Raw genomic sequence first — 12,548 nt, 5'->3', positions numbered from 1 at the left:
AACAGAGCAGTTGATGAAAGACAACCTAGAAGAAGGAAGAGCACAGCAGAACACAGAGCAGTACACAGCAGAAAACAGAGCAGTTTATGAAGAAAACCTAGAACGAGGAAGAGTACAGCAGAACACAGAGCAGTACACAGCAAAAACAGAGCCGTAAATGAAGAAAACCTAGAAGAAGGAAGAGAACAGCAGAACACAGAGCAATACACCAAACAGCTGGGAGGGGGGATAGGGCAGGAGAAGGTGGGTAAGACCCACATCGGTGCAAGGACGCTCAGGGGCTGTGTGCAGGGAATGCTGTGAGTGACTGACATGGAATGCTGTGTGTGAGAATGTTATGTTCTGAATGGTTCTGTGAATGTCAGTTAAGAAGATGGGTTGACTGAGAGAGGATGTGGTTTATCAGCACAGGTGTCTTGTGGGGGTGTTGACATCAGAGTACTTGGTGTTCTCTTTCCGTGGGGTGTTGGTTAACCGGAGTACTTGGAGGACCCTGCCATGTTGGAAAAGGTGCACATGTTATGGTGGACAGCCAGTGAGTTGCATTTAGAATGGTTAATGTTATTTTTGGGGGATGGGTTTTGTTTACGATATGATGAGTGTGTGGTATACTGTGTGTTGGGAGATCCACTCTCCGTGTGTGTTTTGGGAGATCCATTCTCTGTGTCCTCTGGGGTACCCTGGTATGTTGGAGTGGAGAGTTGTTTGGGAGATCAGTCTCTGTGCCCTCTGTGACACACTTGGCATGTTTGTGCAGCATGGTTGTGGGGGATCAATTCTCTGTGACTTCCATGGCACACCTTGCATGCTAGTACAGAATGGTTTTTTGCCTCAGTCGTGTGGTTTGGGGCTGGAAGCCTGAAGTTGCTTGAAAGTTTGGATGTGATATCCTTTTGTTCAGTGGATGGTGTCTATGCCTTAGTGGTAGAGGAAAGGGAGTGGCATTTTATGGTGCAGATTGTCCCACTAGGTGAGGGTGGCTACAAGGTTTGGGTGGGTGCATTGTTGGAAGGATTTGTTTTGGAAGTTGATGGATGCACATATGTTGTTGCATGTGTATGTACATCTCTTGCTTCTTGGGTGTGTCTTGAGTTATTTAAGGGGGAAGAGATGTTGTGTCTTGTCTTTCCCTGCACCTGCTCAGTATGCAATGAATGCTAGGAGTGACTGACATAGAATGCTGTTTGTGATAATGTTATAATGTTATGTTCTGAATGGTTCTGTGAAGGTCAGTTGAGAAGATGGGTTGACTGAGAGAGGATGGCAGTGGATGTTTTGTCCATATAACTTACCTCTGGCTTAAATGTATTCCTGGACCCTGTACCAGGAGCTGGAACGCAGTAAAGATGTTTCCTTGTTTGCTATTTCTACACTGGTGTCAGTGTCGTGCTTGGCCAGGAACCCAATTTAACAGTATGTGTCTTCAAACCCTCGGTTTAAAGTAATTTTGAAACTTTCAAACTAATTACTCAGGACCTAAGGACCAAGGCCCTCATTACGACCCTGATGGAAATCGAAAAACGATGGCGGAAATGCAATACCGCCATCGAATAGCGCTCGGTGCGATTATGACCCGTCACCGTAAAGTACGATGCCATTAGCGACACCGTAGTGAACGCCAACGCTAACTGCACCAAGTACGCGCACGCGCGCCATGCAAAACCGTAATTACCACCATGGCGCAACGGTACGCGAATTCTGACCCTAGCGGACATTTACCTAACGCCATCAAGCATGGCGGAAAGTACCATTCCGCCATGGTGAGAATTACGGCATCGCGAACCAACCGTAAATGGCCCTACTGAGTGCCTGTACAACACTCCCTGCCCACATTGCACAACTCCTCGTAGGTGCAATGAAGTCACACAATGCAACCAGTGAAATGTACAAGTCACCCATGCATGCCAACGAACAAATGAATGTAGGGGCTCCAAGTGCCTTGTGAGTGGCCATCCATATTTGGCATGTCACCATTGCCGTACTGATGCAGCACAGGCATGTGAAGGTTCAAGTACAGCAATATGAACTGAAATATGAGACAAAACAACAACAGGCCCCCATCGCTTGACACCAGTGTAAGGCAACATTCAAAGCAGTATCCTGAGGGAGACTGCACCAGCCCTGTACTCTTGCCAGTAAACAAACCAACCATCAGCATAAGCATGTACCACACAAGTTGGCAGAGTGACTGAGCAGCCAGGCTCATCTCAAGAGGGGCCAATGTGAGCTGCAGGGCACAGATGGCACGAATACAGAAGCTATTCCAATGGACATGACCTCAGTCTCCCTCCAAGAAACGCACGCAAACACAGGCACCTGTGACCAGCCATATTCTGATAATCACATCATTCCACCAATCCACCTGGCTGACCGGCATCTGTTACACAAAAGCTAATCCCCCGCCCCTGAGCATGACAACATCAAAACAGTCATAATGGCAGCCCCTATCCCTGACCTCACTGGGCTTCGTAGGCAAACGCGGCCAGTACAGTACCACGCAACTATACTCAGAAGCCGGAACCCAATGCAGATCTTCTCACAATACATCGCTCCACAAATAGGAATATGCTACATTACCTGCAAAGAATAACGCTACACGGTCAATATCAGAATAAAAATTTAATGCACAACAAAATCACCAAGCCCATACAGCTATTAGGTCATGAACTCCAAAATATATTTCATTATTGTGGGCTGCATCCGCAATAAATGACCAGCTTCTTCTTGTGTGACACCCTGTTCCTTCATGGTACACAGGGGCTACATTCACGTTCAAAAAGGCAACATGGAAGCGCCTAGAACCGCAGGGCCGTCCCATTAGGTAGGCACTAGTCCAGCTGAAAGGTCGATATGTTGCTCCTAGCCACTAGTACTGCGTAAGGGCATGTGGCCCATTGGCGATCGTCCCATAAGATCGTAATGGTGCTCCACTGATTAACTCGAAGCAGCAGGTGTCGGGAGTAAAAGCCATCTGCAGGAGTGGCATACAGATGGCAGCGGCAAAAGGGGAGGAGATACCTGTCACCCAAATGAAATGAAAAAGAATACTATGGCCATCAGAACCTCATTTGAATTACTCACTTCAATGATCACACTAAATCTACAGCCATATGCATGCTAGGCCACTCAAAAGGATTATTCCCACCCAAAAATCACTTGCGAATCATAACTATATAAATCGAGGTGAAAACACTATTACAAACGAGTCTTCGTGTGCATGCGTCTGTTAAAACAGAATCCATTAGATGGGATTAGTAACGTGCATAGACACAAGTGTTTGAAGGCGCGTCGAGACAGGGAGGGTTCAACAAGGGCAGATAGCCGATGGTCCCACTATGGCAGCTCTGCATCACATAGCGCAGGGGAAGTGGATAGATTCCAAAAAGCCATGTACATGGCAAACTCTCAATTAAATCATCTGTCCATGCATCCATACATCATTCCCTCATCCCGGTATGAAAACGCCTGATTATTTACTCACATAACATGTGAAATTTCCATTGAGTCTGTGCGTAATGCAGTCTGCAAAATCCACTGTGCTCCAGCCCGGAATTCCAGTGTTGTGAAGTAACATGTATTTGGGAACGTCCTGCCTTATCGTCCACTACGCTATTGCGCATCCCATACTATTCATATCAATCATTGCATTCTCGCCATGGCCCCTGTCCGAAGGACATTAAACAATAGAACGTTATATTTGCAGTCAGACCTGTGGGCGTCTCCTCGCCGCTAGCTGAAAACCGAAAGCGCTGTCCTTCGAATTCCTCATTTGCAACATCACGTCGAAAAGGCATCTGTGACCACTTGAAATCACAAATTCATCCATGTAGTGCGGCAGTGTGTGAAAATGGCAACTGGCTTCACTCACAAATGGGACGCCCCGCCCGTCGGTGAACCTCGGTACAGTGCTGCATGAGGGTCCACCGTTAATCGAGTACTACATTCCACTGACCCTTCACAAGTTTGTTCGCGACTGCAAAGATAGTATGTGAAACAATGGGACCATAGCAGAATGAACATATAAACCAATATTTCACTGCAATCGGGATTAAATACATGATTGTAATAGCAAGATGCCATGCGTCAAATTGCAGCGTTGTGTGCGGGACGTGCTCGCCCAAAGGGGATTGCAGCTTGCACAGGTGGAATGAATCACCACAGGTGGAGGCTATACAGCCTGAAAACACATAAATTGCACACCCAACCCCCTCCCACAACCACACCCACTCCAAAATGCTACCGGCAGGACTAGCGATGTTGGCCCTGGGGGACCTGATAGCACTGCAAGTACTCCAACTTCAAGAAGAAGACGAACACCAACTACTACAACAACCGGCCGCACAGAGGAGACGCAGGAGGAGGAGGAGGGCAAGGCAGGGCCAGCAAGGCCCACCAGCACAGCCACTACCACCACGCAGGCAGCCCGCAATCCCACTCCTCCGAGCTCATCCGTTCAACCTCACTGATGAGCAGATCCACACCCTCTACCATTTGGACCGGGACACCATAACCGCCATTGTGGACATGACACACGCTGACCTTGTCAGCATGATAGATACCCCAACCGCCATCCCACCCCTACTGAAGGTGGTGTCTGTACTCCACTTCCTGGCCACAGGCACCTACCAGCACACAGTCGGACAGTTGCATGGCATTTCACAGCCACTGTTGTCACGGACACTATTGCAAGTGCTCGATGGCCTCCTGAAGCACGCAGACGACTACATCTCTTTACCACGCTCGGAGCATGAGATTACAAACACAAAAGTGGGATTCCATGCACTTGCCGGCATACCGGGTTGCATTGGTGCCATCGACTGCACCCATGTGGAATTGGTTGTCCCACATGCCATGGAGGTCCAGTACCGCAACCGAAAACAATATCATTCTCTTAATGTACAAATGGTGTGTGACTCCAACAGGATCATTACACATTGTTGTGCCCGATTTCCTGGATCAACCCATGATTCTATGGTCTTGAGGAACTCTACAATACCACGCTACATGGAGCGACACGCAGGGAACAGATCCTGGCTACTTGGTGAGTCTCATTTCATGAATGATAATTTGGGGTATGTGATGCGGCAATGACCTGGCAGGAAGGGGGGGGGATGCGTACGTAGCAATGTCATTCCACAAACATCCTTTATTGTCCACATACAGGTGATGCCGGGTATCCACTGAAGAGATGGCTCCTTACACCACTCCGGAACCCACAGAACCAGCATGAGGAGGACTACAACCATGCCCACTCACGTACCCATGTAGTCATAGAACAGGCATTCGGCCTACTGAAGGCTCGTTTCCGCTGCCTCAGCAGGTCTGGCGGGGCACTCCTGTACCGCCATGAGAAGGTTGCAAAGATGGTCATGGCATGTGTCATGCTACACAACATGTGCGTACGTAGAAATGTGCCCATGCCCCCTGACGCAGAACTGCAAGCACCTGAAGATGGTCATGATGAGGGTGGGGATGTGGCAGCACCTCAAGGAGTCCGCGAGGCACAGGAGGCCCATGAAATTCGTCAGAATATCATAGATTCATGCTTCTAGCACTCACGCCTGGTGGCTGATACATGGACACGGGACTTGTGGCACTGTGTGTGTCTGGAACATGCACAATATGGACTGTACGCCTATAAAGGCCTCGTACACAAAGATCAATGTCCACACATCTCATTGGATGATTGTGAAATGTTTATAGCATATGTGAAATTATGTTACACACCCCATCGACCCGCCACCCAAGAAAGCCCAACACACCCCCTCCACCCTCCTACCTCCCCCCCGAACACCAGTGTCCAAAGATGCTCATTGTCAGTGGGCAGACGCTATTGCAAGCCCCCTCTCCGGGTATCAGGGGCACCCCTGCCTGTGGAGCGCAGGTTCCTCCCAGATCTACGTTGGGGGCTGCCCTGGACGGAACTTGCAACGGATGATGTCTCTGCCTGCTCACGTCCATGCATGTCCCTAAGGGTTTGTGATAGCTCAGTGAGCACACGGCGCACAGCGGCAAGTTCAGCACATACGTCTTTGGACGTCGCATGCAGTTCCCCCCTCAGGCTCTCGGTGCTTCTCTCCATTTGTACCCTCAGGCTCTCGGTGCTTCTCTCCATTTGTGCCCTTAGTGTCTCTGTACTTCTCTCCATTTCTGCCCTAAGTGCCTCAGTAGATGTTTCTATGGCTGCCTTAGTACCCCCACATTCATCAGCATGCTCCTTGAGGAGCGTGGCCAGTTGCTGCTGGTGCACGATCACCTGGTCGAGGGACTGTTGCCTCTGCTGGGCCATGCCCATTTGCGGTGGTGTCACAGAGGGGCTGATCACCTCATGTTGCCTTGCCACAGGGCTTGTGGGGGATGGCCAGTCGTCGTCTTGTGGGTGCCCCTGCGTGGCATCCTCATGGTGTACGGGATGAAACAAACAGGGGGATTGAGACAGGTCATGGATGGATCCTACATCGACAGCACCGTTTTCTGTGTCGGAGCATGCTGCCATTAATGCAGTGTCACCTATGGTGCTGCTGCCACCAGAAGCAGTGCCTTCTGTGGCATCCATTGGGGGGACCTGTGGTGCTGCTGTTGTGGGCATGCTGGCTGCTGGGGTGCCTGTTGAAGTCCCCTCCTGTGTGCTGCCACTTTATTTGTGCTGCTGCCGTGTCTTGATCCGTGCAGCTGAGGTGGAGGGTCTTTGGCCGTTGGTCTTGGCCCTCTTTGCAGGTGTGCTGGTAGGGGTGTTCGGAAGCTCGTCGTTTGAATCGGACCCTGTGGTGAAGTAAAGGAGGGTGAGCGTTATTTATGGGTCTGTGGAAATTGGAATGGCAATATATCACATGCATTGGGGTGGTACCTGAGGGTGATTTGGGTCAGGGCCTTGGAGGTGGTTTCATTTTTGTGTGGATTGAGGATGCAGTTGTTTTGCAGCCTGCAGTTAGGGTGTGCATGCTGCACGTTTAGAGGGTGTTTTTAGGATTTTTAATTATTTATGTATTTAATGTGACTTTTAAAGTGCGCTATCAGGCCAATGTATGTGGACGTTCTCCTGGACATGTGTTTCTGTTGCACTATGTGGACACATGGTACTTCACATGATTGGACATTGTGGATTTAGCATTGTTTTATTTGGCCCACCTACCTGATTCTTCGGATGTCTGCACTCCTTTCTCCATCCCTCCGACTCCCTCTATACTCTCCATTCCAATGGTGGAGGCACAGATTTCTTCCCAGGGGGTCAACTTGATGGGTGATTCCGATCCTCCCCCGGTAGCTGTGGCAATGTTACGGTTGGCTGATAGTATGCTCCGTACGCGTATCCGCAAGACATCCCATCGCTTTCTGCATTGCTGTGGGTTGCGGGGTGCGGTCCCCACCGCACTTACCCGCTGTGCCACCAGGGCCCATGTGGCCTTCTTGTTCGCAAGTGCCGTCCTGGTCATTTGCGTCGAGAAGACGACGGCAGCATTTTCCTGGAGGGTCTCTGTGAGCACGGTGAGTTCCTCATGGGAGAAGTGGACCTGCCGCTTGCGGTCGCACGCTTTTTTCGCAACTTTTCCCATTTTGATTGTTTGCACTAGGGTGGCTAACGGGTTGGGATGTGTCTCAGGGTAGGATTTTTAATGGTTGTGTTGGGATTCTGCTTTTATAGGTGTACGGCGTGCTGTTTCCCGTTCCGGCCCCATGTTTTTGCTTCCGTTTTTCCATATATTTACGGTCACCGTATTTTGCGATTACCGCTCATTACGGTGACCGCTATGATGGGTGGCGGAATTGCACCTAGGGCGCCGTACGACGGCGGTGAGGGGCGTTTTGGGGACATTTCCGCCATCGCGGACTTTGCACTTCCGCCATGGCGTAGTGCTCGTGCCCGATGGGTCAGAATTAGCCGCACTTTACTCCGTCGTGCAATGGCGGAAACGCTATTTACGCTATGGCGGTCAGGTCAGTTACTTTCCGCCAGGGTCGTAATGAGGGCCCAAGTCTTATTCATACATATATATGTAAAATGAAATAAATAACTACAATAGCCAGGTTTATTGGCTTTACAGTACAGTAGCGTAGCGATACTGGAAGGATCCTTGCCCTTTATGGCTGTGAGAATGGGCCGAATGCTTCTTTTCTCTCCAGCAATGACCAGTGATGTGTGTATGTGACTAAGATGATGGGACTACAGCACATTCCGAGCAGGGCTGTGTGGTGGACGGGATTCATTATTTATTGTGCCTGTCTTCAATGTATTCAATTTGGACCCCATTGGAGAAGCCCACCCTCCCTTCTCCCTGGCCTGGAAATACCTTTCCTTTGAAACTTTAACAGTATTTATGTGAGGATATTTCATGAACCCCAGTTGGTTTGTTATGAATATCTCATAATGTGTCAAGAGTGCCTTTGTTTGTTATTGTAGAATGGAAACTCAACCACCGTCCTGTGCCTTTGTTTAAAAGGCTTAGGATGTGTAGCCAGGCGTGACTACAACAACCTGGGCTCTATTGCCATATAATGTCTTCTTCAAAGTTTCTTGACCTTCAGGAGGAATGAAATATCTGGTTGGTTTAAATGTAATCAGGGCAGCTGGAAGTGAACAGTGGCCTCTTTCAAAATGTCACAGGGGTGCCCCTGACTATACTACATGACAAACGTTCCCATATTAAGCAGCAGTGTCCCATTTTTCAAAGTGTGCATCCTGAATGTTGCCTTTTACATGCCCAGAATAGGGGAAAGTGCCTTTTTCTATTATTTTCAGGTTCCACCGCTAGAACACTTGTTCGCTGCATGTCTACATAGAGGCCAGAAGCGTTGCAGACTATCTTCTTCAGGAAAAATATCTAACACTCAGTCTGGTCTCGCTGTGCGATGCCATGCAAGCGCTGATGGTGACATACCAAAGCCTTAGGACACTGTCTACTATCTCTAAAACCAGACCTCACACATTTTTAAGCATATATTTTGTGAAAGTTTTCATATAATGCATTGCCAGGTAATGTCCCACCAGCATGCCTTGTCCCCTTCAGTCCTCCATATCTGTCATTGCTACTGCATATGTAACATTTGGCAAGATGCTGAGCAAAAAATAGAACCATAATTATCTATAGAGGCCAAGAACATAAATCTTACCTCTGCAAGGAGAACATAAATCTTACCTCTGCAAGGAAGTCCATAGTGTATGCGTACACAATGCGTGCATATGGCAAGACAGGAAGCGTCCTGTTGGGTACCTGTGCTCCCACTCGTAAAGCTTCTTGCACTCGGTGTCCAACAAATTTCAGAGCTTTTTTGGATAATTTGAGCTCCTTCTCCAGGTAAATCTCAGGGTAGAGAATTTGGCTTTGTTTCCAAAGCCAGCTGAGCTGGTCGTTTCTCTTGATGGTGATCTCTGGACACTGCCCTGTGTAGTTAAATGTTGAGTTCTTATACTCAAAGTTGTAACAAGAAGGGAAACCATAGAAACCCCAAAAGCCACTTGGCCTCAACTCTTGACAAAGTGCCAAAGTCTGTTTCATGAAGGCCCGTCCTGCATTCTCAAATTCCTGTTGGGCTTCTTTCACAACACGATCATGTGGCCAATCTGGGTGCAACTTTGTGATTAATTCCGTTGAGCGATCTCTGTAGATCTTCATCTTGTTCCAGTTGCGAGCCCAAAGAGGCCGCCAGGCCTCCCAATCCACCACCGCCAGGCCACTGAATGTAGAATTTACGATAGCTGCCTCAACATCTTTCTTGGCTTTCAGAAGGTGGTCCTTCAAGCTGGCGTTTTGTGGGATACCACCATTGATCACAGTGCCGTTGTCTGTGTAGTATGGATAGTAACCAAGTTGTGTGCTGTAGAAGATGGTCATTTCCTGGCCAATGAAAGACTGATTTGGGTTGATCACAATATCAAAGACACTCAGGTCAAGCTCCACTTGGTATTTCTCCCAGCATTGTTGGGTAGGAGCATTCCATACAGTAACAAATGGCCTGTCCAAAAGAACTGGTTCAGCAGAGGCATCTAATCTTTGGCTCGAAAACAGGAACATGGTGATCAGCCAGAGAAGAAACAGCATCAATTCCATATCCAAGAGTTGAGGGACACTGCTGAGAACATGAAGAACAATTTAGTGAAGAAGGTTAGTACAGCAACATTCAAAGACAAAGGACTCCAACCCTCATGCTACCCACCCACTTGCCCCCCCACTTGTGGTACTAGTCAAATACTTTTAGATATGTTCATGACAATTCCCAGGAGAACAAATGAATCTCATTTCTTAAATATCTGCAGCAGTGGTGTTTGGGGTTGTAGTACTGGACTATCAGGTGGGAATACATAAATTAAACAGATAGCAGAGCAGAATATGAGGGCAAAGGCAGTCTAGCTTCTGGGCTCTACACATGGCTGTATATACCTTATTACTTCCATACTTCCAACAACACCAAGGAAATCCTTAGATTTAGCCACAGGCCACGGCATCAGTGTTCGGTTACTTTTTTGGTTGCCCATTTACAAGGAGCTGAGCTCATTCTGTTTGATGGCTGGGCACAGAATAAAGGGCAAGGATTCCCTACATACATTTAAAATGTGGGGCTAGTGAGGCGAGACACTTCCCTCATCAAGGTACAAGCTTGGTGATCTCCAACCAGCATGACCCTTATGTCATAATGTTCATTATACCCTGCATGCCAAAGCCTAAACACCACCAAGGAGTACTAAAATCCAACATGGGGCTGTGGAAGGCTTTGCGGCACAGAGAGCTGCTGTACCAGATGCAAGGGTCTGGTGAGAGTTGGAGCTCTGTGCTTAGGGCAAGAGAAACCACAACCCCTGAGCACCTGACAGGCTTACGATTGGACAGCAATATTGGCATTGATCTACCTGTAAAGTATCTAGAAATCAATTCTTATTACCCTTGCATGTATGATAAACATTCAATATCATCAACCTATTTTTTACACGGTTTTAAGACTAAACCAACTAGCATTTACACCAGCAGTATAGTATTTTTTTATTCATACATAAATATGATAAACAATAGTATAATCAAACAATATACACTTCCAAATGTATACAATAGCCAGTTTAATAGAGTTGTAGTACCCTATTTGTCTGTTTACTTTAAGAAAATATTATAGCAAACTACAACCAATCAGCAGCGTGTGTGTGTGTGTGGGGGGGGGCATTGTGGCACAGCACAACATAAAGCCATATTCACAATAGTGGTGCAGTCAGAATGTTTTGTCAGACAGGTGAGGGTACACATACTCCTGTAAACCCCATTAACTGGAATGGGTTAAAAACCTCTGTCAAATGTCCATGGCTTCTAAGAGCAGATAACTAATAACAAGCTAAAAGCAGTCTAAAGCCAGGGATTAGAAAAATACATGTAAAGCATTTTAGATCCCATTGCACGAATTGCTCTCTACCGTCTTCTGTGCTAAATGGATCCACTTATACTGACCAAAGAAATGTGAGGGGCATCACAGGCTGTTATTATGAGATGTGCTGAAGCTCTGCACTATGACAAACGGAGTGTTTCACCAGCATAGCGATAGTTGAAAGGCTTACCCGAGGAAAATACATCATGGTGTCTCATAATGGTTTACCCATTGTATGCGTGTCGAAGAAGGAAGCTGACACAAATGGCATGGTTTTGGTTATAGACTTTTATTAGTGTAATGAAAAAGGTCCTCACTAGCCCTATCTTCAAAGAAGGGGTTCCCTGCCTCAAATCTAGTACTAAAAAGGTATGTCAGAATGTACATCAAATTAATATCCACTGTCCTGTGTCATAACCTACTTCTATCCCTCACACTACAACTAAAAGATAAACTAACAGAAAGTTCCTTTTTCAAATAGAATGGCTCCCTTCCCCTGCTTTCTTGGATAGTGTCCAAAAGAATGTTCTCTCACAACAAAAATTTCAGGGGGAATGACTCCCTTCCCCTGGCTTGGGGGTTTCACCAAGTCTTTATCCAATTTCACGCCAAAGAGAATGGCTCGCTTCTCCTGGTGTAGCTCTGTACAGTTTCCAAAAAAAACAGGGGCGATGACTCCCTTCGCTTGGTGTCTCCAGCACAACTCTCAGCTCAGGGCCAAGAGAATGCCTCCCTTCTCCTTGTATGGCTTGGTAAATTTCACAACAATTTCACTCCATTATCCTGGCTTCTTTAAAACAACTCCTTGTTTGATACCAGGATAATGACTCCCTTCTCCTTTTATTCCTTGGTACAGTTCCTCACATGGTCAGGGTGAATGACTCCCTTCCCCAGGTGCCGTTATCACAACTCCTAATTTGGTACCAGGAGAATGACTCCCTCTCCTAGGATTGCTTAGCACCGTTTCTTTATCACTGCTTTCAGTATGATGTACAGTTTGCCACTCTGGTTAGTTGTTAGCAAAGTCCCAAATCTTGTTGGGGTCCCAGACCCTTCTCTGGTGGTCAGTGGTTCTCTCTTTCCTACGGTGACAAGAAGATTTCCTCTAGTTCTCTTAGTATCTACTTTAGGATCCCAGATGCTCCTCTGGTCAGTGGTTTTCCCTTTTCCACTGCGATGAGGAAGATTTCCTCTTACGCTCTCAG

The 12,548-nt window shown here is 47.5% G+C and overlaps 1 protein-coding gene across 3 annotated transcripts in view; it reads right to left on the bottom strand.

Annotated features, from left to right (window-relative positions):
- The window catches only part of LOC138566599 (hyaluronidase-1-like), a 214,524-nt gene that overhangs the window by 115,376 nt on the left and 86,600 nt on the right, over positions 1-12,548 (bottom strand). For 2 of the 3 annotated variants that reach the window (XM_069644118.1, XM_069644120.1), the window contains exon 2: positions 9,135-10,068. In XM_069644118.1, coding sequence (XP_069500219.1) covers positions 9,135-10,046 — 912 coding nt within the window. In that variant the 5' untranslated portion in view covers positions 10,047-10,068. The remainder of the gene's footprint in view (positions 1-9,134; positions 10,069-12,548) is intronic. The other variant, XM_069644119.1, reaches the window with a different exon arrangement.

Source organism: Ambystoma mexicanum, chromosome 2p (genome assembly GCF_040938575.1).
Source record: "Ambystoma mexicanum isolate Mex_15411 chromosome 2p, UKY_AmexF1_1, whole genome shotgun sequence".
Taxonomy (NCBI): Eukaryota; Metazoa; Chordata; class Amphibia; order Caudata; family Ambystomatidae; genus Ambystoma; species Ambystoma mexicanum.
This window is presented reverse-complemented; position numbering and strand designations above follow the sequence as displayed.